Source organism: Bubalus bubalis, chromosome 3, assembly GCF_019923935.1.
Source record: "Bubalus bubalis isolate 160015118507 breed Murrah chromosome 3, NDDB_SH_1, whole genome shotgun sequence".
NCBI lineage: Eukaryota > Metazoa > Chordata > Mammalia > Artiodactyla > Bovidae > Bubalus > Bubalus bubalis.
The window spans coordinates 157,179,817-157,207,299 of NC_059159.1; the positions used below are offsets into that span (position 1 = coordinate 157,179,817).

General features: G+C 38.3%; 1 protein-coding gene across 3 annotated transcripts in view; it reads left to right on the forward strand.

Moving 5' to 3' along the window:
• FKTN (fukutin) overlaps positions 1–27,483 on the forward strand; it is a 94,448-nt gene that overhangs the window by 38,160 nt on the left and 28,805 nt on the right. For 2 of the 3 annotated variants that reach the window (XM_025282168.3, XM_045165158.1), the window contains exon 10: positions 12,821–12,918. In XM_025282168.3, the coding sequence (XP_025137953.3) occupies positions 12,821–12,918 (98 nt within the window). Of the gene's footprint in view, positions 1–12,820; positions 14,043–27,483 lie in introns of those variants that run through there. The other variant, XM_006061545.3, reaches the window with a different exon arrangement.

Genomic DNA, 27,483 nt, shown 5'->3' on the forward strand with positions numbered 1-27,483 from the left:
TAGTTTCTTTGGAAGATTCCCCCAGCCATATGCCATTTTCATTCTTTTCAGCACTATTTACTGTAAGAAACTGTAGAATTATCACCACTACTATTCCTAGAGTGAAAAATCTTTAAAGCTAGTCTAAGGGTCTTTTTATCTTCATAATATTCTACTTTATTCATGTGTAGTTTATTCTGAGAAAAAACTTAACGATAATATAGAATACTTACCATTTTTTAATGGCTCAGACAGTTAAGAATCTGCCTGCAATACAGGAGACCTGGGTCGGGAAGATCCCCTGAAGAAGAGAATGGCTACCCACTCCAATATTCTTGCCTAGAGAATTCCATGGACAGGGGAGCCTGGCGGGCTACAATCCATGGGGTTGCAAAGAATCAGACGTGACTGAACAACTAACACTTTGACTTTCACTGTTTTGTGGAAAGCCGAAGAGGAACTCAGGAAGGAAACAAAAGGTTCCCCCTTTTAAAACTTTGCTCTGCATGCCTTCAGAATGATGTTTTGGTCATAAGATTGAATTATGATTACAATATTGATAGCAAATGATAAAGTTATAGCTACCAGGGTATCTAACTATATATAAGGCATGATGATAGGTGTTTTATGATTTACTTTCAGATCATCCTCACATGTTCCCTGTGGGTTAGATATCTCACTCCCAGTTAGATATGAGGAATCTAAAGCTCAGAAAAGTGAAGTAACTTGCTCAAGGTTCTCTGGCCATTAGTGATAGGGCCAAGATGTAACTTAAGACCCAAATGCTTCCGTCTAAGAGTTACTAGGGTAAATGAGTTAACACATGTAGTAATGCATTTAGAACAGTACCTGGCACATAGTAAGTACTGTGTAAGTGTTAGCCACAGCTGCAGCTGTCATTACCATGTTATTATTCTTTTACTATTACCACTCGTGTTGCACTGCTAAAAGCATAGGACATTCAACCAGTATTAACTTGTATTAGTTACTCTGGGTAAGCATTTTTTTCCCCAGGTCTCATATTTCTTCCATCTTTAGTTCTTAGTCTAAGGCTGTACTTTACCTAAAATCTAAATTCTCTTCTTAAATATTGTCTAGATTTTTAATATTTATTTTTCTTCTCCAAGTTCCAATCACCTGTGATAAAAGGTGATGAATAAATATATTAACCTTGCCTCCAGCTGTGAAATTTTCATTCCACAGCTTTACAGTTCTTATAGATGCTGCCCAGATTCCTCTGGATTATTTCTTTCCTTCACATCTGAATCAACTAATGTAAGTGGAGGCCAGAAGTTTAAGAGGCAGTAATAATGGTAATAACAAAAATTAACTTCTATTGAATATTTACTGTGTTCTAAGCACCATGCCAAGTTTTTATATGCATCATCTCATTTAACCCTCACCACAAATTTATAAGGGAGGTTTACTGTCACCCTCATTTTATGGGTGAGGAAATTAAGGCAGAGCTAAGACTTAGACTTGGGCCATATCACTTCAGAGCCTGTATTCCAACCCCATACAATACACTGTCAGCACAATCCCAGTCATGTTGTTAATACTCCCTCCGTGAAAAGAGCCCTTCTGTTTATTGACATTGTCAGAATATTACAGCTACCTCTGTATCCACTGATAGAAAATTTACTACCCCGGAGCTAGTTGTGGGTTCCTTAGACCTTCTGTTATATGCAGCTTCTGCTTATTGTATAGATCTTCAACAAAATTGGATTTGTCCTCTGTGGGACTAGACTTATCCAAATGTGACTCCTATATAATTTAACATTTCATTTCTGAAGAATTTATTTGCTAACTGCTATGTGCCAAGGATTCTGATGTGAATATAACTTAGTTTCTGCTCTCAAGAATCTCATAATCTAGACCATGAAACAGATAATAAAGTACTCTATCGGCAGAACATGATTTAAATAGGTGTCATGTATAGTTGAGATACAGATCAACTCTATCTAGAATTAATGACAAGGAAGTATGGCATAAAATATAGAGAGAAGTTTGTTAGATAGACTTGGGAGGAATATGAAGAAGGGTCTAATAATAGGTTTATTTAACTATTTTTATATTTAGATTGTTTCCATTTTTTATTACTAAAAAATTCCATGAGCATCTTTGTACATTAAGTGAAAGTTTTACTAGGGATTGTTTCTTTGAATAGATTCCCAGAAGTGGAATTATTATTATTGTTTGATTGTGCTGTTTGAGAAATAGAGGGGTAATTCGGCAATCTTCTGATAACAGTAAAAGTACAAGATTTTACCCTCAGTGTTTTGTTTTATCCTTTGACTCTTTTAAGGCACGTTGCAGATCTACAGGCCTCCTCAGTCATCTTTGTCAGCATGGTTTATTCTTCCTGCCTTTTTCCCCCCTATTTTTTAAAAATAGACAGCTAATTTTGTGATAATTTTAGATTCACAGAAAAGAAAATAATATATTGAGTTTCTGGATACAGTCACCCAGTTTACCTTAATGTTAACATATTGTTACCATGCTACTTTTGTCAAAACCATGAAACCAGTCTTGGTGCATTACAGTTAACTAAATATTATCTGTTCTTCAGTTTTTCTACTAATGTCCTTTTTCTGCTCTGGGATCTAATCCAAGATCCCACATTGCATTTAGACCCCAGCGTTTTGAAACTTGATTTTGGTCCAAGATTTTAAGTATATCACTAGTAGTACCAGCTTATTAGACATCATTCCATGTCCCAGTTCTGCTATGTGAAGGTATTGAGTTGCCTCCATTTAGAAGTTGCTCCTCATTTCCTCTAAATGGAAATAAATCTCCTCTTCCTCTGAATTTCCATAGATTTTTCTTTTCTGTTTACCTCTCTTATGCTGTATTTGGGTACTTTTGCTGATTTATCTGTCCTTTCTGAGTTATAGGTAAAATCAGTCCTGTTAAATCTATCAAGCTGAGTGAGACCTGAGCATTAATGGAAACTAATATCAGGTCCTCTCAACCAGTCTGTATTGTTTCCTTAAGATGTAAGGGTGACCCTAGATTGATGACTTGATCCAACCTAGCACCTTTGGAGAGTCAGCCATGAAGTTGTTACCTCAGTTATTTTCAGTCACAGCTTCAAAAGATGTAAAGTGGTATTGGTTGTTGAATCCCCACTCATAGGCTCTCTCAGCTCCATAGATTGATAACTATGCTTCCACAGTTTTAGCTCTCAAAAAACACATTTGTCTTTTGAGTACTTTTATCTGTGAAGCTAAAAAGACAGATTTGAATAATTTCTTTAAATGAGTGTATTTAAAACATTAGCTTTACTAAAAATGATGTCATATTTCCTACTCTGTTTATACCTTCGTATTTTACAGCATTTAGACTATATTTAGGCCTCTTTAATTAACCTCTAAACCATCAAGGGGGGGGACACTGAGTGCACATTATACGGTAATTGTATTCTTATACACTATATAGAAGTGGCAGTTCTTCATTTGTTTTTGTTTTTTTTTAAGAGAAGATTACCTCATAATGAATAAATAGTCAGCTTTTTACTTATGTGAAATAAATTTTAAGACATATTTTGTTGTTTGAATATATAAGAGACTCTATAAGGTAGTATTCTGAGAGAAATGAAAACGAATTTTCATTAAAATTTTAAAGTGTTCATAGCAGTTTTATTTGTGGTAGCCAAAAAATGAAAACAACCCAAATGCCCATCGTTTGGTGACCAAATAAACAAGTTATGGTATGTTCAAACAATGGAATTCTGCTTAGCAACAGAGAGGAACCAACTACTGATACATGCAATAACATGGATGAATCTCCAAAACCTTATGTTAAGTGGAAGAAGTCAGGCAGAATATGTACTATGTACCTGCATTTATCTGAGATTGTAAAGCAGGCAAAAAGCAGGCAAAAGCAGTCAAGAATATAAAAAGATCATTGATCACCAGGGGCCAGGGTGGATTGACTGTATGCCTGCCACAGAAGCACAGAGAGCTTTAGGGAAGCAGGGTGGTAGAAATGTTTTATATCTTGATTATTTTAATGGTAACCCAGGTATATATATCTGTCAAAACTTGAAATGGGTGCTTTTCATTATGTGTAAATTGCACCTTGAAAAACTGATTAAAAACGTTGAAAAAGAAAAACAAAAAAATCTATAACTTAGAAAATTGATGCCAAGAGAAAAGAGCCCAAGATCACAGTTTGAAACAAGGGGATATCTGGAACCAGAAATCATGAATTTGATCAAGGCAGACCTAATTGCAATGATAAACTTGGAGCCTTTTGCATCTGCTTGGACAAATTGAATAATCTGAGATCAAAATAAAAGAAGCCTTTTATATGTTTAGAATGAAATTTGAAATCATAACTCAATCTCCTTTTTTTATTATCTATTATATTGAAAAGGAATACTATACAAATTGTCTGAGACAAAGCAAGCACAGCTGGAGTCTAATTACTTGTTAATGAGCTAAAGATATAGTTTTTGAAAGTTATGCAGTAGAAATAAAAATGTCCAGAGGCTTTGTCCTGTGACCTTAAAGAAAACTTTTGTGCATGCTTTAGATGAATAGTTTTTGATATGGTCGTTATGCCTGCACATTCAGGTGTTAAATGATACAAGCTTTAATTTGTCTACTCATTGGTGATATAAATTTCTTCTAGTTCTCTAGTTTAGTTCTGTCCTATGGAGATTGCATAGGAGAGTTTGCCAATAGAATAGATGGAATCACTCAATTCACACTGGAAGTCAGTGGAATACACAAGGTTCAATGGGTAGAATTTTATCTTATAAATATGTATATGCTATATATATATTCATTATATGTTAGAAGTTTGGGACAGGATTGGTGTATGGGATCAATAAAAACCTCAGAAAGACTATATTCTAGCCCAGTCTCTGAAAAGTTTGTTAGCCATATCTCTGTTATGTCTTTTGCTTCTGTATTATCTGTGGCAGGATTATGAGGAGTTTAGTAGAAGAGATGGTTCAAAAAATACTAGTCAGCATGATGTAACTTTGGTTTTCAAGAGTTGATTCTTAGAGATGTTTAGAAAACTATGGGCAGAATCAATGCTAATGATATGATTAATGTGGCAGAGTAATTCTCACTTTGTCATATTCCCTTTGCTCTAAATATTACTGATGGATATATCTAAAACACATAGCTGAGCTAAAAGAGAATGGAGTAAATAATGAAAAAGCAGTATTTAAAGAGAATTTCTAAATTAAAGACAGATAAGCAGGATAAATTGAAGAAAGTGGGGAAAACCACTAGACCATTCAGGTATGACCTAAATCATATCCCTTATGATTATAGAGTTGAAGTGACAAATAGATTTTAGGGACTAGATCTAAACAACAGAGTGCCTGATGAACTATGGACAGAGGTCTGTGACACTGTACAGGAGACATGGAGCAAGACCATCCCCAAGAAAAAGAAATGCAAAGAAGCAAAATGGCTGTCTGAGGAGGCCTTACAAATAGCTGTGAAAAGAATGGAAGAGAAAAGCAAAGGAGAAAAGGAAAGATATACCCATTTGAATGCACAGTTCCAAAGAAAAGCAAGGAGAGATAAGAAAGCCTTCCTTAGTGATGAGTACAAAGAAATAGAGGAAAATAATAGAATGGGAAAGACTAGAGATCTCTTCCAGAAAATTAGAGATAAGATGGGCTCAATAAGGACAGAAATGGACCTAACAGAAGCAGAAGATATTAAGAAGAGGTGGCAAGAATACACAGAGGAACTGTACAAAAAAGATCTTCACAACCCAGATAATCACGATGGTGTGGTCACTCACCTAGAGCCAGATATCCTGGAATGTGAAGTCAAGAGGGCCTTAGGAAGCATCACTATGAACAAAACAAGTGGAGGTGATAGAATTCCAGTTGAGCTGTTTCAGATCCTGAAAGATGATGCTGTGAAAGTGCTGCACTCAATATGCCAGCAAATTTGGAAAACTCAGCAGTGGCCACAGGACTGGAAAAGGTCAGTTTTCATTCCAATCCCAAAGAAAGGCAATGCCAAAGAATGCTCAAACTACCACACATTTGCACTCATCTCACACGCTAGTAAAGTAATGCTCAAAATTCTCCGAGCCAGGCTTCAGCAATACGTGAACCGTGAACTTCCAGATGTTCAAGCTGGTTTTAGAAAAGGCAGTGGAACCAGAGATCAAACTGCCAACACCCGCTGGACCATGGAAAAAGCAAGAGAGTTTGAGAAAAATACCTATTTCTGCTTTATTGACTATGCCAAATCCTTTGACTATGTGGATCACAAAAAACTGTGGAAAATTCTGAAAGAGATGAGACTACCAGACCACCTGACCTACCTCTTGAGAAATCTGTATGCAGGTCAGGATCAAATAGTTATAACTGGACATGGAACAACAGACTGGTTCCAAATAGGAAAAGGAGTACGTCAAGGCTGTATATTGTCACCCTGCTTACTTAACTTACATGCAGAGTACATCATGAGAAATGCTGGGCTGGAAGAAGCACAAGCTGGAATCAAGACTGCTGGGAGAAATATCAATAACCTCAGATATGCAAATGACATCACCCTTATGGCAGAAAGTGAAGAGGAACTAAAGAGCATCTTGATGAAAGTGAAAGAGGAGAGTGGAAAAAGTTGGCTTAAAGCTCAACATTCAGAAAACGAAGATCATGGCATCTGGTCCCATCACTTCATGGCAAATAGATGGAGAAACATTGGGTGACTTTATTTTTCTGGGCTCCAAAATCACTGCAGATGGTGACTGCAGCCATGAAATTAAAAGACACTTACTCCTTGGAAGGAAAGTTATGACCAACCTAGACAGCACATTAAGAAGCGGAGACATTACTTTGCCAACAGAGGTCCATCTAGTCAGTTCAGTTCAGTCGCTCAGTCTTATCCGACTCTGCGATTCCATGAACTGCAGCCCGCCAGGCCTCCCTGTCCATCACCAACTCGCAGAGTCCACCCAAACCCATGTCCATCGAGTTGGTGATGCCATCCAACCATCTCATCCTCTGTCGTGCCCTTCTCCTCCCGCCCCCAATCTTTCCCAGCATCAGGGTCTTTTCCAGTGAGTCAGCTCTTCTCATCAGGTGGCCAAAGTATTGGACTTTCAGCTTCAATATCAGTCCTTCCAATGAACACCCAGGACTGATACCCCTTAAGATGGACTGCTTGGATTTCCTTGCAGTCCAAGGGACTCTCAAGAGTCTTCTCCATTACCACAGTTCAAAAGCATCAATTCTTCTGCACTCAACTTTCTTTATAGTCCAACTCTCACATCCATACATGACCACCTTGGAGTGCATGTAGATCCAACCAGTCCATCCTAAAGGAGATGAGTCCTGGGTGTTCATTGAAAGGACTGATGATAAAGCTGAAACTCCAGTACTTTGGTCACCTGATGCGAAGAGCTGACTCATTGGAAAAGATCCACTATAAATGGAGCATTTACACAAGTTAATTAATGTACTAAGTATGAAAACTTGTAGAATTCAGTTAAAAGGACAGAGGTAAACTTGTAGCCTTGAAAACAGTTAAGTATGAAAGAATAGATTTTAAAAAATAAAGTTACCAACTGAAGAAATTAAAAGAACAGCACAGTCAGCCCAAGGAAAGTAAAGAAAGGAAACCTAGAGAAATTAATGAAATAAAAAAACTGTCTCAAAGACCAACAAATCAAAATGCTAGTTCTTAAATTATAAAAGGTAAAATTAAAGACAATATTCAATACTCAAACCCTGGATGTTTGGCTTTAGAATTTATGCTCTCAGCTTTGTTACACTGGCTGAAAAGAAAATCTGTGGACTACTAAGACAAGTCTCAAGTGTGATAATTAGGTAAAATGTGGAAAATGATAAAATTTTCTGGAAATAATATCAATATCAACTCAAGAACACCTAAATAACTTATACTCATTAATGAAATTGAATTACTAATTAAAAATCCTCCTTTTCTTTTCTTTTCCCTACCAAAGACTTAGAAAATCTATAGGAAACTTTTACAATGCCTTCATAGTATAGATTATTCCCTATATTAAATAATTTATTTTGGGGAAAAAAAAAAACGTACTTTAATGCATTCATTTTGACTAATAGCAAAACTGAACTTGAGCAGTACCAAAAAAAATTTTAAGGGAAATTACTGTCTTAGTGAACACAGAGGAAAATATCCTAAATGAAATACGAAAGAATAGAATTTTGTAGTGTGTGTGTATTAGTGTAATTCTCAACACTTGAAGATTAAAGGAATAAAAAAGTACATGATTATTTCAATAGATGACATTAAAGACATTTGATATATTTCATAATTAACAATAACAAAAGACCTTTTAGTAAACTTGGAGTAAAAGGGATCTGAAATTTCTTTAAACCTGGTAAAGGGAATATACCAAAGACCTAAAGTGAGCAATCGTATTTAATGGTAAAACTTCAGAAGTGTTTGTCTCTTTTCTTAATCATTAATTAATTTTTAATTAATTTTTTAATTGAAGGGAAATTACTTTACCATATCGTGTTGGTTTCTGTCATACAACAATGTGAATTAGCCATAATTATACATATATCCCCTCCCTTTTGAGCCTCCCTGCTCCCATCACCCCACCCCTCTAGGTCATCATAGAGTGCCAGGCTGGGCTCCCTGTGTTACATAGCAACTTCTCACCAGCTATCTAGTTTACATGATAGTGTATATATATATGCCTTTGGCTATTTCCTCCATTCATCCCACCCTCTCCTTCCCCCGTTGTGTCCGCAAGTCTATTCTCTACATCTCTGTCTCCATTCCTTCCCTCCAAATAGGTTAATCAGTATGATTTTTCTAGATTCTATATATAGGCATTAATACACAATATTTGTTTCTTTCTGACTTACTTCACTTTGTATAACAGGCTCTAGGTTTTTTTCTGATTTTAAGAGAAGGGCTCCCTTCTCTTAAAATCAGAAAACATAATAATGTGCGCTGTCTCTGCTTTTATTAAGCAGTATGCTGGAGGGCTTAGGCACTGCAGTTACACAAGAAAAAGACATTAAGAGTTAAAAGTGAAGACAGAATTGGTAATGAGAATAAACTAGCGTTGTTTTGCAAGAAATTCTTGTTTTAAAAAATGGCTTTCCTATCCCAACTCTAGAGTTTAATGCAAACTTAAGTTTAAAAAGTTCAGATTCGGTTGTAATAGATGGTGTCTCTCTCACTTAGCCTAGCTAACTAACAACAGTAAAAAGTGTTTGTCACTTAGCTATTATGTTTATAGGTTGTACAATTGATGAAATTAGTTTATCCAGCCACCCATAAGTAGTTTTACAGATTTTAAGGATGTCTGTGAGGGAAAAAATGATCTATTCCAACTAAATTCTACTGTTTTTTGCAAAACTAAAATGAAGTAAAAGCGGTATGAAATAGAAAATAAATGGATTTTTTGTGTGTGATAAGATCCCTTGAACTTACATTCTGATTGGGGCTTGCTTCAGTTTCAGTTCAGTTCAGTTGCTCAGTTGTGTCCGACTCTTTGCGACCCCATGAATTGCAGCACGCCAGGCCTCCCCATCCATCACCAACTCCCGGAGTTCACTCAGACTCATGTCCATCGAGTCGGTGATGCCATCCAGCCATCTCATCCTCTGTCGTCCCCTTCTCCTCATGCCTCCAATCCCTCCCAGCATCAGAGTCTTTTCCAATGAGTCAACTCTTCACATGAGGTGGCCAAAGTATTGGAGTTTCAGCTTTAGCATCATTCCTTCCAAAGAAATCCCAGGGCTGATCTCCTTCAGAATGGACTGGTTGGATCTCCTTGCAGTCCATGGGACTCTCAAGAGTCTTCTCCAACACCACAGTTCAAAAGCATCAATTCTTTGGCACTCAGCTTTCTTCATAGTCCAACTCTCAAATCCATACATGACCACTGGAAAAACCATAGCCTTGACTAGACGGACCTTTGTTGGCTTGCTTAGTCTGAATTAAATCTGTTCGCATTTTCGATCCTATCTCAGAGCTTTAAAGTAAAAACTGCTTAGGAGAACTTAATCTGGGCTTTAAAAGCTAAAATAACATTGACTATATTATAGTCTTAGTTATTATTCACTGGTAACCTGGACAGAGTGTGATGTTCTGAGTCACTTAACACCCTACCCCCACAACTTCCTCTCCACAATCCCATTTTACAGTCAGTTTTTACATTTTATGGTTTGTTTACCTTCCCTCTTTTCCTAGGAAGCTGGAGTTTTCTTTTTGCTGAAAGGCTTAAAAATTATCTGGCGAAAAGAAAACCACAGTTTTAGGGATATTTCTGTTTAGGAACAAAAATTAACATTTGAGTTAAATTGTCTTTGAGTAATTTTAAGATTCTTTATATATTTTAAATGTTTTGTTTTTGTTTGTAAATCTTTCATTGTTCAGTGAAAGCTTTGAACATTTTATTTTATGAAAGCTTTGATAAAATTTGTAGTATTCTCACCCACCCTGTCATCCTGGTTTTTCATTCTTTTCAGTTCAGTCACTCAGTCATGTCCTACTCTTTGTGACCCCTGTGGACTGCAGCACGCCAGGGATCTAAATGGGACGTTTTTTCATTCTTTTCATTCTTGTACCTCTTTCCTAAAACTGTAGAGGATAAAATTTAAGAGAGAAGTTTCCTGGCCTATTTTACTAGATGGACCATGATTTCTGTCTCATTTCAACTTCAGTGTGTCAACTTGATAAGATGCGACAGGTGGACATTCTGCTGACCAGCATCTGATTGCGGACGGTAGAGGCTGATGATGGGTGGTTATATCTCATGGCAAAATAAGCAATTCCATGAATATGAGTGTGCAGAGTAAAATTGGGACCAGCAGATGGTGGAACTATGCTGTATCCTATTTCTTCCTCAGCATTGAAATTTGCTGTGGCCTTCTTTTCATAGAAGCCAGCTGGGATTGTCTATTAACTGCCAGCACCTATTGGTTTGGGTAGAAGGGACTTGTTGCTTTCTTTAGAATTGCTCAGCCTGTCATTTTCATCTGTGGCTTTAAGTTCATCTGGTAGTAAAACATGATATTGAGAAGCAAAATGCATGAGAACTGACCTTTCCTTGAAGAACATCCCCGTTAGATCCCTTTTTCTATAATATGATTACACTTTGAATCTGTTTTTTTCTCTGTTCCTTTCTTATTTAATCCTCTGATAGTTTACATTTCTTTCATCTCTGGTATTGCTACTTCAAATCTCATTACTAAAGGTTCTTACCATGTTGTGAAGGAAAGAAATATTTCTCAGAAAGCAACAACACAGAAATATTTCTCAGAAAGCAACAACACAGTCTATAATATAAACTATATAAACTTAAATCTAACAAACCTGCTGGTTCCCTTTGTAAATATAGAGCTTTTTACTGATCCAAAATACCTTTAAGAAACGTGTTTTAGTAACAAAACTTACTAATTGAAATAATGCTGCTATGAGTTGAGTTAAACTCATTATAACATATTCCTTGGGCTAGCTTAGAGAGATTCTTTTGCATTTGAGATGAAAGAAAGAAAGGAAAAAAAGGGGAGGGGGGAGGGTGGGTTCTTGTGAGGAACGGAAGCCAGGAAGAATCCTGGGAGAGCATCTTAGAGTCATGCCTGTCTTTTTCCCTGAAAAGTCCATGCTGTGAAGGAAGTATCACCTTACACAGATGCTGCTTATTTTAGTGTTCTTTAGTTAGGTTCTTTTAGTAGCAGTTTGAATTTGATAGAGATTTAATGATGTGCAACCTATTAAAAATAAGAAAGAAAAAAGTTTGAGACTAAGAATAGAAATTAAAAAGGGAAGGTGATAAAAGAGCAGGAAGAAGGTGGTTTGTATAACTGTTCTTCTTCAGAGAATTATTGTTGAAATCCAGAACATCCAAGCATAGGATCTCTATTCCTGCATCTGAGGAGGGGGTGGAGTGAAGCTTTGCTTAAAAAGCCAATATATATTGGGTCTTACTGTGTTCACATATTGTAGTATGAAATTCTTACTACTGTACAAGTTAGAAAAAGAGTTTAAGAAATACTCTGACTGAGACTGGGAATTTCTTCTTTAGCTATCTAGCATTATCAAAAGCCATTTAGGACCACAGTGAAACCCAGGACAGAGAAATTAACTTGACCTGTCACAAAGACACAGTATTTGTGACGCTCTTGTTAGAAAATGTCATATATTTCCAGGATTGATTTAGGTTCTCTGGCTAACTAGGAAGGTTTTGTTTCCTCTCTCACTTGCTATACGTGCCTCCCTCAATGTATACGAATTTCAAATACTAGAAATGTATTAAAAAAGAATATTTATATATTTAAGGAATTGTCATGGCCAAACCCAAACACTTCCCCAGGGTTTTCCAGACTCTTATCATTTGCCTCTATCTTTTGGCAACTTTTTGCTTTAACTGCAGTTTCAGACAGGCTCTCCCTGCTAACAGCAAAGATGGCCACCAGCAGTTCTCAGCTTCCATTCCACAGCTTAGAAACCTCTGCACAAGAACACTTCTTCCCCCGGTAGTTCCAACAGAAATTCCAAGACTGACTTCCATTTGCCTAATTTTTATAAATTCCCTTCCTGATGTAGTGACTATAATTTACTGGTTAGGTGTGAGTCTTTTTTATCCATCTCTGGAGCCTAGGAGTGGAGTGCGCCGCTTTTGGACCGTAGGGACTGGGACTAGGGGAGTGAAATTGGGATACAGTTAACATTAGAAAAGGAAGGAGATGCTGGACAATTAATATCAAAATGTCCCCTGTATCTGTTCCCCAAAGCTGTTTAGTGGAAGAGGACTGTCCTTTGGCCCAGAGTACACTAGCTGTGGGTTCCGTAGCTAAACTTCCGCTGTTGGAGCCTAAATCCTCTCCACATTACCTGTTTTGCCACAGATACCTGTTTCCCAAGTTTACACTGTGCTGGACTGAGTTTGTAGACACAAAGTTTCGTGTGCCCTGTGAAACCGTCGAATATATCGAAGCCAACTATGGTAAGACCTGGAAGATTCCTATAAAGACATGGGACTGGAAGCGTTCTCCCCCCAACGTGCAGCCCAATGGAGTCTGGCCTGTTTCTGAGTGGGATGAAGTTATCCAATTGTACTGAGACAGTAGGTCAAAATGGTATTAATAGAATTCCCCTCCTGCACAAAAGGGAGATGACTGTTTAAAAAGATACATGTCAAACGTAAGTAGGAACCAAAGAAATATGAGAAGTTTGAAGATACAGAGAGTCCTAACTCCTGAGCCATCTGATATAATTCTCTCATCTGACATTTATTAGAGTCTCCATGTGCCAGGTGCAATACTAGGTTACAGTGGCGAGGCAGACATGAGTGAGACAGATGCTGCCTCTTTTCACCCTCCCTTTGTTAAGCAACCCAGTTCCTTTGAGGGAAACCCCCTCACCCTTTGAAGAATATTACTTATATAGAATACGATATGTTCTATAAGTGCTTTCAGAATGTTAAATAATGTTTGTACTGGAAGGTGGGCTTACCAGGTGCAATTAAGGAAGGGTATATACCAGTAAAAAGGAATAAGTCCTTTAAGCCTGTATGTTAGGGCTACTTTTAAGGTTGTGGAGGCTGAGTTAATAGTCAAGTGGTCAGATTTCAAGTGATGTCAAGAAAAGATGTGAGGCGATTCCTTTTACAAGCAACCTGATGTGGAATTGATTTAGAGCACAGGGCATCATCTAAGAAAACGACAGTTTATTTCTAGTCTTGTTAAAGATATGTAAATTTCCATACACCTTCTATTTTCATATTTGAAGTGAAAAGAAAGCTTGTGTGTGTGTGATGCTTCAATTTCCAGCCATTGTGAGAATATTTTCATTGACCTAATACTACTCGTTTGACAAATCATTCAAGTGAGACTATGCTACCAGACATGATTTCAAAAGGGCTGTGATTTCATAAAACTTATTTTCCTTATTTCATTCTCAATCAATAGGTAAAATATGAGCGATTCATGGTCACTTAATATTTTATGAATTTGTAATCCTTATAAATCCCAATTTTAATGTTAACCCTAAAATATTAATAGACATACCTCTACTTTTTCTAAATGTACCCCTTATTGTATTTATTCATCAATTATAGTTCCATATCTTTCACTCATGGCCTATGAACCAATTTCCATGGTATGTAAACCTGCCTGTTTCCTCTTCTCTTCCAACACTACATCAGGACTCTGAAATGCACATAAGTGGCAAACCTGGCAGCTGTTCCCCACCTGAGATCATCATGTTTGTGAAGTTTTTATCCATTCCCAGTTGTCCTATCTATTAAATATTGGGGTGGGGCAAGAACTGAGACATCCCTACTTTATCAAGTACCGCCCAGTCTGAAACCCCTGGTTTCCTTTCTCCCTTGAAGATACATCTCTGTGTGGGTTGGGATGGCTGTGTCTCCCCATCGCTTCATGAATCACTTTGATTGTGTGTTCTAAGTGACAGGTAAAGGGATATCAGGCACAGGAAGCATGCTATTTTTTTCTTTGTCCAGGATAGGAAGCCATGTTACATTTTATCTAGGCTGCTTAGGACTACTTTCTGGACCAAACTGGCAGATTTTCCTCTAAAACTAGAGAATAATAGTAATATCATAAATGGAAACCAGAGAGAGAATGGGCTTAAAGTTTTCCTAAAGCAAAGTTGGGGAAAGGTACAACCTATGACCATACCACCCCAAATTTAAAAATAAGAAAAAACTTTTTTTGATACATAATAACCAATGACCTTCCTCTCTTAGGATGAACTTTCAGTGCATTGTCATTGGGTCTACTCATAAATAACATAATTAAGTTTTTAGGATTACCAGTAAACTTGTCCCCAAATGACAGGTCATTGTAATCAACTTTCTCTTTGCTATAAAATCAGCCCATAGAAATTATACCCAAATTCTAAATAGCTGAACCTCAACTTTTTCTTTTTCATGATCGAAAAAATTTAACAGGTAATTTTAGTGTTCCTGGGCAAAATCCAGCTTGTTTAGTGAGAAATGTTTGCACAAACTTAACATCTAGAAATACATACACTACACATTTCTACCCATTTCAGATTGGGTTTCCCACTGTTCGCCAGGGTGGGAGGGTCTTACCCTCTCTGTTTAGGTTGTTTCTTTTTATCTGTCCCTGAGGGTTCAGAATCTAAACTATCTTGTCCACATTGATAGAGGTTCCATATCTATCCCCCTGTACATAACTGGCTGCTCAAATACCTTTTTTTGGACTGTCTTCTGGTTTCACAGGCTTCAGATCTGGGATTCTACCCTAAGTTGGCAGAATGAAAGCCCTTCCCTAAACTCTGAAGGCCAGGCTTGCTCTGATACAGATTCAGTTATACTTCATTTTGTGTTTCTTAACCATTGCACTCTGCTAAGTGACCAGAGACCTTGGATCCACTAATCAGCACCTTATCAGATCACTTTTCTTTCCTCACCTGTGTATTCCAACAGTAATTTTCCTAATCTGACCATTTCCATGTACAGTTTGCCTGCCTTCCCAGGAGAAAACCTCTTATGTTAACTTGGTAGAAGTTATACATCCATGGATGTCCCCAGAGAGGTCCTGAGAGTCAAGATTGACAGTCTCTCACTTGACAACCAGGTGGCCACTCATTCCTTCTCTAAGCAGGGAGCTCTTGTCCTTCTCACCTCTGCTGCAACTGCTGACATCTGGATCCTGGAATAAAATCTCAATTCTCCAAATAGGGCCATCCTAAGAAGCTGAGCAGTGGGACAAACCCTGAAATATGACCACTAGATGGCAGAATGCGTGCCACCATTTCCCCAAACACATTAGCACTCATGTGAAAATCAGCTTGCACTTGAATTTTCAGAGCCAGAGGGAGCCTCACTGCCACATTCGTTTTAACCCTTTTATTTTATAGCTGAATAAATAAGCACAGAAAGGAGTGAGCTGAGCAAGAAACAGTTGGGTCTCTTAACTCAAGCGTGCCATTACTCCCAGTACATGCCTGTTTCACTGATCACAGCACAGTGTCTTTTTTTTTTTTAATTAAAAAATTTTTTTTGGTTGTGTCAGGAAGATCCACTGGAGAAGGGAATGGCTACCCACTTCACTGTTTTTGCCTGGAGAATTCCATGGACAAAGGAGCCTGGCGAGCTACAGTCCATGGGATCTCAAGGAGTCAGACATGAATGAGTGACTAATGCTTATACCCAGCATGTGGGACCTTTGTTCCCCAACCAGGGATCAAATCTGTGTCCTCTGCATAGGAAGCACCAAGTCTTAACCACTGGACCACCAGGGAAGTCCCACAGCACAGAATCTTTATGCCTGCTTAACATGCTTGACTGAGAAGTTTACAGGATGTTTTTGCCATTCCCCATTTAATATCTTTCTGCTCAGATTGAGAGCCTGAGATGATAAAGGGAAGTGTTTCTTTCTTGTCCAAAATGCTTACACTGTCTTCATACCTTTATCTAAAACATAACTTATCTCCAAACGGTGAAATAGTTCATGTTTGGAGGCATTAGCCTTTGGTCATGATATTCTTAATATCCAGGAGCACCTGATTCCCTTAGGCTCAAGATGTATCCCATTTCTACTTGTACCTTCCACTTCTCCAGGAAACCATTAGCACCAGTCCACAAAGTGCCAATTTCTGCAGACTCCTTTCTCTTCCTCTTTATTGATACTCTCTTATGGATGCAAGTAATTGAGAATAGAATGTGCTCATTTCTTTTTCCTTTGTGACCCTAAACCATGGATTCTAGCCTTATAGGCTATAAAACTTCAAATGGCACATAGGACAGCAAGAAATTACATAGGAAAGCAGGGGGTTATAGATTGGGGACCAGAGCTGTATCTAGGAAACACACTTGTAGTGAGTTCCCACACTCCAGTAAACCCTTACCCACTGTCACAAGGCTAAGGCTGCCAGTGTCTGTAAGTCCCTAATTCCATCTTCTGGAAACTGAACAGTTTTTTTGTTCTCCATGTTATAAATCCTCAGGCTCATTTCTCCCTCAAAACCTGGTTAGAGAAAGTGCCACATTCCCACCTTCTAACACATAGTCATAATTTGTAAGAGCTTTAAAGCCTGGGGAAAATTCTAGTTTTTTATCAATCAAGAGGATTTCTCTGAAGAAATGTCCCAGCAGCTATTTCTCTTTCTTCCCCCTCTTCCTCTGTCACTAAGACCCAGGCTCAGTTCAGTTCAGTTCAGTCGCTCAGTCGTGTCCGACTCTTTGCGACCCCATGAACCGCAGCACTCCAGGCCTCCCTCCAACCATCTCATCCTCTGTCGTGCCCTTCTCCTGCCCTCAGTCTTTCCCAGCATCAGGGTCTTTTCAAATGGGTCAGCTCTTCGCATCAGGTGGCCCAAGTATTGGAGTTTCAGCTTCAACATCAGTGCTTCCAATGAACACACAGGACTGATCTCCTTTAGGATGGACTGGTTTGATCTCCTTGCAGTCCAAGGGATTCTCAGGAATCTTCTCCAACACCACAGTTCAAAAGCATCAATTCTTCTGCATTCAGCTTTCTTTATAGTCCAACTCTCATATCCATACATGACCATTGGAAAAACCATAGCCTTGACTAGACAGACCTTTGTTGGCAAAGTAATGTCTCTGCTTTTTAATATGTTGTCTAGGTTGATCATAACTTTCCTTCCAAGGAGTTAGCATCTTTTAATTTCATGGCTGCAATCACCATCTGCAGTAATTTTGGAGCCCCAAAAAATAAAGTCTGACACTATTTCCACTGTTTCCCCATCTATGTCCCATGAAGTGATGGGACCGGATGCCATGATCTTCGTTTTCTGAATGTTGAGCTTTAAGCCAACTTTTTCACTCTCCTCTTTCAATTTTATCAAGAGGCTCTTTAGTTCTTCTTCACTTTCTGCCATAAGGGTGGTGTCATCTGCACATCTGTCTGAGGTTATTGGTATTTCTCCCTTCAATCTTGATTCCAGCTTGTGCTTCCTCCAGCCCAGCGTTTCTCATGATGTACTCTGCATATAAGTCAAATAAGCAGGGTGACAATATACAGCCTTAACATACTCCTTTTCCTATTTGGAACCAGTCTGTTGTTTCATGTCCAGTTCTAACTGTTGCTTCCTGACCTGCAACCCAGGCTGCTGCTGCTGCTGCTGCTGCTGCTAAGTTGCTTCAGTTGTGTCCAACCCTGTGCAACCCCATGATGGCAGCCCACCAGGCTCCCCCGTCCCTGGGATTCTCCAGGCAAGAACACTGGAGTGGGTTGCCATTTCCTTCTCCAGTGCATGAAAGTGAAAAGTGAAAGTGAAATCGCTCAGTTGTGTCCGACTCTTAGCGACCTCATGGAGTGCAGCCTACCAGGCTCCTCCGTCCATGGGATTTTCCAGGCAAGAGTACTGGAGTGGGGTGCCATAGGTCACCTCTAACATGTCACTTACGGAAAGTGGCATATTAGCATAAAAAGGGCACAAACTTTTAAATTAGGTGGGAGTTTGTGTCCCAGCTTCATTATGTGGGATTTTTGGTAGGGAACCTCATAGCTTCAGTTTCCATATGAGTGAATTGGTGAAATGATGGATATTTCTGACTTTTTAAAGTTAGGATTAAATGAAGTGTACCTAGTATCAACCTAGAATTAGGCAAATACTCAAGAAATGTTCTGTTTCTTACTTCCAAATCCTTTTCTAATTATTCTTCAAGTGGGATGGGAGAAACTGGGGTAGGACACAGTCCCTACTCAGAAGATTGCATGACTAAGTTTGCTTAGGAAAAAAAAGAATGTTTCATTATAACAAGGCATTGAATTGTATGGTTTATGAATTCAAAGATATTACCATGGTGCTTCCTTCTCTAAATAGAACAGGTATTTTCATTTTATTGGTCAAGTGCTTGTCTTCTAGGGTCTCCTTATGCTATTCTGTATGCCACCTAGTTCCTAGGTCCCAAGCAGGTCACTCTCTGTACTTCCCTGTATTTGGTTCTTGCTCTGCCCTGAACTTCTGTCTCAATATTATAGCTTTTCCTGGAAGTAAACCCTCACCTCCTTGTTAGTAAATCTCTGCCCAGCCAAAATCAGGTATAAGCGATTTGGAGAGGGAGAGAATTTGGAATACTTACTTTACTTAATTTTCTGTGCCCATGAATACCTATATCAGTATTATTAAAGGGGAATTGATAATAATCATTTCCACCTTCTTCCCCCAAATTTATGTTTCTGTTTCAACTAGGCAAGAATCAACAGGGTCTGTGATGCTATTTTAAGCTGCTCCACATCAGACTGAAATCTTAATTATAGCTTATAACTCAGACAGAGCAATTCAGTGGTAATACTTTTTGTATGGGACCTATGCTTATAAAGGAGACAAGTATAAATTTTCTTGAGGGAAATCTCTGTTTCTTTATTCTCAGAACTTAGATCTTAGAATGCCTTCCTTGCCATCTCCCAACCCAACCCAATGCAGAGATTATGTTGGAACTCATGAGCCACCCAAGCTGCTATGTTTTTATGCACAGCTCTCAAAGTGGAGTTGAAAGGCAGTATGAGGAAAATTAGAAGTATTGTATTTTGTTCTATAAAACAATATAAACTGTCTCAAGTACCATTAAAAAAATTACAAGATTTTATAGACTTATGATGACTCATTCGGAGCATGGGGAATGGTTCATGTGTTTGTTAAATAAAAATCAAAGTAGCTATTTGTGTGTCCTACAACATAACCAGAAAAATGTTAATTTTTCTAAACAAAGTGATATTTTAAATGTGAGTAAATTTCAGTGTATACTTTGTTTAGTTGCTAAGTCGTGCCCAACACTTTGCAACCCCATGGACTGTAGCCTGCCAGGCTCCTCTGTCCATGGGATTCTCCAGGCAAGAATACTGGCGTGGGTTGCCATTTAGTTTACTATTTGACTTTATCTTCAGGTACAGATAGTTTGTGGTACTACTGAAAACACCTTTAATATTATTTTGATCAGAATTTGTAATATATAATCCTGTTTGGGATGATGAATAAAACTTTTCTAATTACTTGAGATATTTTGTGTTTATTTTTAAAGCTTGCAGTAGAAATAATAGCCACTAACATTCATAAGCAATCTAGTAAAATAGTAATCTTGCCACCAGTACAGTACTTCTCAAATTAAGGTGAGATAGGTTTTATGGTTGGACCCTAATTCGATATGAATGGTATCCTTATAAGAAAAGATGAGGATTCAGACAAGCACAGAGGGAAGATCAGGTGAAGATTTAGGGAGAGGATGGCCATCTACAAGCCAAGGAGAGAGGCCTTCAGAAGAAACCAGTCCTGCCAACAGCTTGATCTAGCCTCCAGAACTGTGAGAAAATAAATTTCTATTTTAAGCCACCTGGTCTGTCACACTTTGTTAGGCAGCCCTAGCAAACTAATGCAGTAATCAAGGCAGAATGGTATTGGTAAAGGGATAGACACATAGATCAATGGAGCAGAAAAAAGGAAATTAGAGGCTGACATAAAAATATGCTCAACTGGAGAACAAGATGGCAGAGGAGTAGGTGGACATGGAGTACATCTCTCTCCATGGATACATCAGGAATACACCTTCAGACACAGAGGTGCACGCAGAACACTGGCTGAGAGCAGACAGGAGTACCTGACCAGTGGAAAAGAACAGATAGACCCGTGCAAAACTCCGTTGGATGAAGGAAGTAGGGGGAGAAACAGAAGTGTTATTAGACCTGACCTTGGCGAATGGGGAAACAGAAGCAGGGGTCCAATCCCCATATCAGGGCATTGTCTGAGTCAGAGGAGAAACATTTAAGGCTGAGAGTGAAACAGCTGATCTGTGGCAGCTTAAATCGAATGAGAATCAGACAGACCTGGCCACAGCCATATATACCCTGGACAGGGACATAGATCCCCTGGAAGGCACAGCAGCTGGAGCTGGAGTTTAGGGATTGTGGAGCAATCCCAAGGTGAGGGCTGCTGTTGACTATGGAGAGACGGATTGAGGGGATGTGAGGGAGGAGATTGTGGAAGGAAATGCCTATGGAGGAAAGCCGGGTGGCCGTGGAAGGCGAAACTGCTGAGTCACGCATAGGGGTGGCGCCATCACCATAGCCTCTCTCTCCCAACACGCCAGCATTGGCAGCTGAACAATAGAAATGCTGGCCCATCAAACGCCTGATGCACTGAACTACAGAGTAGGACCCCACCCAGGGTGCCCATTTAAGTGCCTGACATGCCAATCTACAGAGTAGGACCCCAGCCAGGGGGGGCCCCCTTTATGTGCCTGACACGCTGAATAACAGAGGACCGTAGGCAAGGGAGCTCTCTAAGTGCCTGAATGGGCAGAGCTACAGAGAAAGACTGGCCAAAGAGGCTTTCTGATCTTTAGCTACAAGAGGCTTGAAAAAAGACTCTGATAGGGTCATAACTCCTGCAGCCGAGGCAGTCTGTGTCCCTGCACACTTGGCACAGCCAGGGTCCCCGCAAGCCAAGCAGCTGCGCCAACTTCATGCTCAACTCTCACTGGGGCAGAGCTGTCACAGGCAAAAAAGCCTTGCATCTATGCACCCAGCGTTGCTTTGGGAGTGTCTGACTGAGACCTATAGAGTGTGGCCTTCCAGACTTTTCTGTTAGTGCGAGGAATTCTCTGGGCAAGAATACTGGAGTGTATTGGCCAATACTGGTTGCCATATCTTTCTAAAGCACTATATTTCCTGCTGCCCTAAGTACCTGGTGCTGCCAGAACCCCTGCAATCCAAGCAGCTGCACCACCTCCACACCTGGCCCTCACAAGGGCAAACCCAAGTCCTTCAGGGAAGCTTCAGGAGCGAACCCCAGTGGACAACCCACACACAGAGGTGGAAATAAAACCACAATTGAAATCCAGGGGCAGTGTGACTAAAGAAGAAGACCCAAAACCTTCCTACCAGCTGTACAAGCTGCAGATTAAATCCACATGATCAACTAGGCAGACTCTGTGTCTATGGAATATATAAAAGGTCATTTAGAGCTCCCACAAAAGAAAACGCAGTAGTTCTGATAGCTCTGGACACTGGAGACAAAACATAGAGGAGTAGGACCAGATTAGAATCTGAGCTGTCCCCACAACAGGTCCAGAGATCAGCACAGTGTTGGAGGGCATCCTAGGGCGGTGAGGTGGACTGTGACTCCCAGCGAGTGAAAGAACTCTTGACAGCAGTGACTCAAGAAAAACATTTATTATTCTTATGTTTTGGCTTGTTCTGTAGATTCTTTTGGAGTTTTTTCCTTTTCTCCACCCCTCTGTTGTAGTTGTCGGTTTTATTGGCACTGCTGCCGCTGCTAAGTCACTTCAGTCGTGTCCGACTCTATGCAACCCCATAGACGGCCGCCCACCAGGCTCCCCCGTCCCTGGGATTCTCCAGGCAAGAACACTGGAGTGGGTTGCCATTTCCTTCTCCAATGCAGGAAAGTGAAAAGTGAAAGTGAAGTCGCTCAGTCGTGTCTGACACCTAGCGACCCCATGGACTGCAGCCTACCAGGCTCTTCCATCCATGGGATTTGCCAGGCAAGAGTACTGGAGTGGGGTGCCATTGCCCTCTCCTTTATTGGCACTATGAAATCTAATTAAGCTTTTGAACTTTTCTCTTTTAACTTTATTTTTCTCAGTCACATTTTTTACTTTTGTTATAAACATCTGCCTCTATGTTGGGCTTTTGCAAATCTGGGGAGTTTTCCTTTTTATTTTTCTTTTCTCTTTTTTTAATTTTAATTTTTAAACCTATTATTATTTTTTCTACATTTATTCCTTTGTTTGCTACTGTTTCCTACTGTTCTTTCCCCTTGCAGTTAATCCTTAATATATATAAATCTTCTTTATCTACCTATTTAACTTTGCATATCTCTTCTTTCTTTCTTTTCTTTCTTTCTATTCCTCTCAACATATTTGTTAGTTTTATTTTCATTGTTTTATTCCCCAATTGGCACCTTGCTTTACTTTTGTTTTCCAGTTTGTGCTTTAGTTAGTTTTGTTCTGGTAGATATAATTTTTGGTTTCCTTTGTTTGCCAGGTCAATCTATTGTACTTTATTTTTGTTGGACTGTTTTGATTTTGCTTATGGGTGTATATGTACATGTGTATATTCAGTCACATTTTTTTTATTGTTGTTCTAAACCTCTGCATCTACATTGGGCTTTTGCAGTTCTGTGGTATTTTCCTTTTTTTTCTTTTTTATTCCTTCTTCTGTTTTTTTTTTTTTTTTTCTTTTCTCTTTTTTATATTTTTAACTTTAAATTATTTTAAACCTATTATATTTTTTCTACATTTATTCCTTAGCTTACCTTTCCTCCTGTTCTTTTCCCCTTGTAGTTAATCTTTACTGTATATAAATCTTCTTCATCTACCTCTATTTAACTTTCCTTATCTATTCTTTCTTTCTTTCCTTTCCTCTCGACATATGTGTTATTTTTGTTTTCATTGCTTTATTCCCCACTTGGTACTTTGCTTTGGATTTGTTTTCCACTTTGTACTTTAGTTAGTTTTGTTCTTAACTGGTAAATATAATTTTTTATTTCCTTTGTTTGCCAGGTCAATCTCTTGTACTTTATTTTTGTTGGATTGTTTTGACTTTGCTCATGGGTGGATATGTATATGTGTATATTCCATTGTTATTATTTTCCTGATTTTGTAACTGTTTTTTGTCTGGGGTTCATCTTTGGTTTCTTGTTTTTGGATATTTGTTTTAATCTCACTTAATGCCATAAAAAAAAAACCACCTCTGGAATCTTCGTTCCTGACCAGAGATCAAGCCCTGAGCCTTTGGAGTAGGAGCACTGACTCCAGGACCCTAGACTACCAGAGAATTAGCCCTAGGGAGTATCAAATAGTGAGAACTCACACAAAGGAAACCACATGAATACAAGACCTGGCATCACCCAACCACCAGTGCACCCTGTGCAGGATGCCTCATGTAAACAACAAAAACAAAAATACAAACCAAATAATCAGCAGACAGAATTACCACCTCATTCAGCCTTGCCCATCAGAGGAAAAACAAACAAACAGAAACTCAGCACAAATCTCACCCTATACAAAGCTTACACAAACCACTGGACCAACCTTAGGAGGGCAGAAACCAAAAGGAAGAAAGAATTCAACCTTGAAGGCTGAGAAAAGGAGACCTCAAACACAGTAAGTTTTAAAAAATAATGAAAAGTCAAAGAAATACTACCCAAATGAAGGAACAAACTAGAAACACAAAAGTCCAAATAAATGAGGAAATAGGCAAACTCCCTGAAAAAGAAGACTAATGATAGTAAAGAATCAAAAACCTTGAAAACAAAATGGAGAAAATGTAAGAATTAATCAACAAAGACCTAGAAGAATTAAAGAATAAACATACAGAGACAAACAACACAATTACTGAAGTTAAAAATACTCTAGAAGGAATTAATAGCAGAATATCTGACGCAGAAGAATGAATCAGTGAGCTGAAAAATAAAATGGTAGAAATAACTTCTGAAGAGCAGAATAAAGTAAAAAGAATGAAAAGAACTGAGGATACTCTTAAGAGACCTCTGGGACAATATCAAAGACGCCAACATTAGAATTATAGGGGTCCCAGAAGAAGAAGTGAATAAGAAAGGGTATGAGAAAATTTTTGAAGAGATTATAGTTGAAAATTTCCCCAATATGGAAAAGGAAATAGTCAATCAAGTCCAAGAGGCACAAAGAGTCCAATACAGGATAAACCCAAGGAGAAACACGACAAGACACAAACTAATCAAACTAACAAAGACTAAATATAAAGAAAGAATATTAAAAGCAGTAAGGGAGTAACATACAAGGGAAACCCCATATGGTTAACAGCTGGTCTTTCAGCAGAAACGCTGCAGGCCAGAAGGGAATGGCAGGATATATTTAAAGGACTGAAAGGGGAAAATCTGCAACCAAGATTACTGTACCCAGCAAGGATCTCATTCAAAATTGATAGAGAAATAAAAAGCTTTTCAGACAAGCAAAAGTTAAGAGAATTCAGTACCACAAATTTTAAAAAAACCAGCTTTACCACAAATGTTAAAGGGACTTAAATAGTCAAGAAATACAAGAGAAGAAAAAGGATCTACAAAATCAACTGCAAACAATTAAGAAAGTAACAATAGGAACATATATATCAATGATTACTTTAAATGTAAATGGACTAAATGCTCCAACCAAAAGACACAGACTGGCCAAATGGATACAAAAGCAAGACCCATATATATGCTGTCTACAAGAAACCCACTTCAGACTCTAGACACATATAGACTGAAAGTGAGAGGATGGAAAAATATATTCCATGCAAATGGGAAGCAAAAGAATGCTGTAGAAATCCTCATATCAGACAAAATAGACCTTAAAATAAAGAAGATTACAAGCGATAAGGAAGGACACTACATAACGATCAAGGGATCAATCCAAGAGGAAGACATAACAATTGTAAATATCTATGCACTCAACATAGGAGCACCTCAATAAGTAAGACAAACATCAACAGACATAAAAGGAGAAATTGACAGTAACACAATAATAGTAGGAGACTTTAACACTCCATTCACACCAATGGACAGATCATCAAAACAGAAAATTAATAAGGAAACACAAGTCTTAAATGATACATTAGATGAGATGGATCTCATTGATATTGTCAGAACAGTCCATCCAAAAGCAGAATAATACATCTTCTTCTCAAGTGCACATGGAACATTCTCCAGGATAGACCACTTCTTGGGTCACAAATCAAACCTCAGTAAATTGAAGAAAATTGAAATCATATCACGCATCTTCTCTGACCACAGTGCGGTGAGACTAGATATCAATTACAGGAAAAAAAAAACTGTAAGAAACACAAACACATGGAGATTAGACAACACATTTTAAATAACCAACAGGTTACTGAAGAAACCAAAAGGGAAATAAAAAAATTTCTAGAAACAAATGACAATGAAAGCATGACAACTCAAAACCTATGGGATGCAGCAAAAGAAGTCCCAAGAGGGAAGTTTATAGCAATACAATCCTACCTCAAGAAACAAGAAAAACATTGAATAGACAACCTAACTTTACACCTAAAACGACTGGAAAAAGAAGAACAAAAAAAAACCCCAAAATTAATAGAAGCAAAGAAATCATGAAGATCTGAGCAGAATAAATGAAAAAGAAATGAAAGAAACAATAGTAAAGATTAATAAAACTAAAAGCTGGTTCTTTGAGAAGATAAAATTGACAAACAACATCAAGAAAAGAAGAATCAAATCCACAAAACTAGAAATGAAAAAGGAGAGGTTACAACAGATAATGCAGAAATATAAAGGATTATAAGAGACTATTATGAAGAACTATATGGCAATAAAATGGATAACCTGGAAGAAATGGACAGATTCTTAGAAAAGTTCAGTCTTCCAAGACTGAACCAGGAAGAAATAGAAATTATGAAGAATGCAATTACAAGCACTGAAGTTGAAGCTGTGATAAAAAAATCTCCCCCAAAACAAAAGCCTAGGACCACATGGCTTCATAGGAGAATTCTGTCGAGCATTTAATGAAGAGCTAATGCCTACCCTTCTAAAACTCTTTCCAAAAAATTTCAGAGGAAGGAACACTTCCAAAATCATTCTATGAGGCCACCATCACCCTGATACCAAAACCAGAAAAGGACAACACAAAAAAAGAAAGCCTTAGGCCACTATCACTGATGAGCATAGATGCCAAAATCCTCAACAAAATTTTAGCAAACAGAATTCAGCAACACATCAAAAAGCTCATACACCACGATCAAGTTGGGTTTATTCCAGGAATGCAAGGATTCTTCAATACATGCAAATCAATCAATGTAATACACCATATTAACAAATTGAAAGATAAAAACCATATGATCATCTCAATAGATGCAGAAAAAGCCTTTGACAAAATTCAGCACCCATTTATAATTAAAACTCTTCAAAAAATGGGCATAGAAGGAACCTACCTCAACATAGTAAAGGCCATATATGATAAGCCTACAGCAAACATTATTCTCATTGGTGAAAAACAGAAAGCATTTCCCCTAAGATCAGGAACAAGACAAGTGTGTTCACCTTTACCGCTATTATTCAACATAGTTCTGGAAGTCCTCACTATAGCAATCAGAGAAAAAAAAGAAAAGGAATCCACATTGGAAAAGAAGTAAAAAGCTCGCACTGTTTGCAGATGACATGATACTGTACATAGAAAGTCCTAAAGATAGTATCAGAAAATTACTAGAGCTAATCAGTGAATTGAGCAAAGTTTCAGGATACAAAATCAATACCCAGAAATCACTTGCATTTCTATATACTAACAAAGAAAAATCAGAAAGCTAAATTAAGGAATCAATCCCATTCACCACTGCAACAAAAAGAATTAAATATCTAGGAATAAACTTACCTAAGGAGACAAAAGAACTGTACACAGAAAATTATAAGACACTGATGAAAGAAATCAAAGACATAAACAGATGGAGAGATATTCCATGTTCCTGGTCAGTCAGTCAGTTCAGTCGCTCAGTCATGTCCGACACTTTGCGACCCCATGAATCGCAGCACACCAGGCCACCCTGTCCATCAC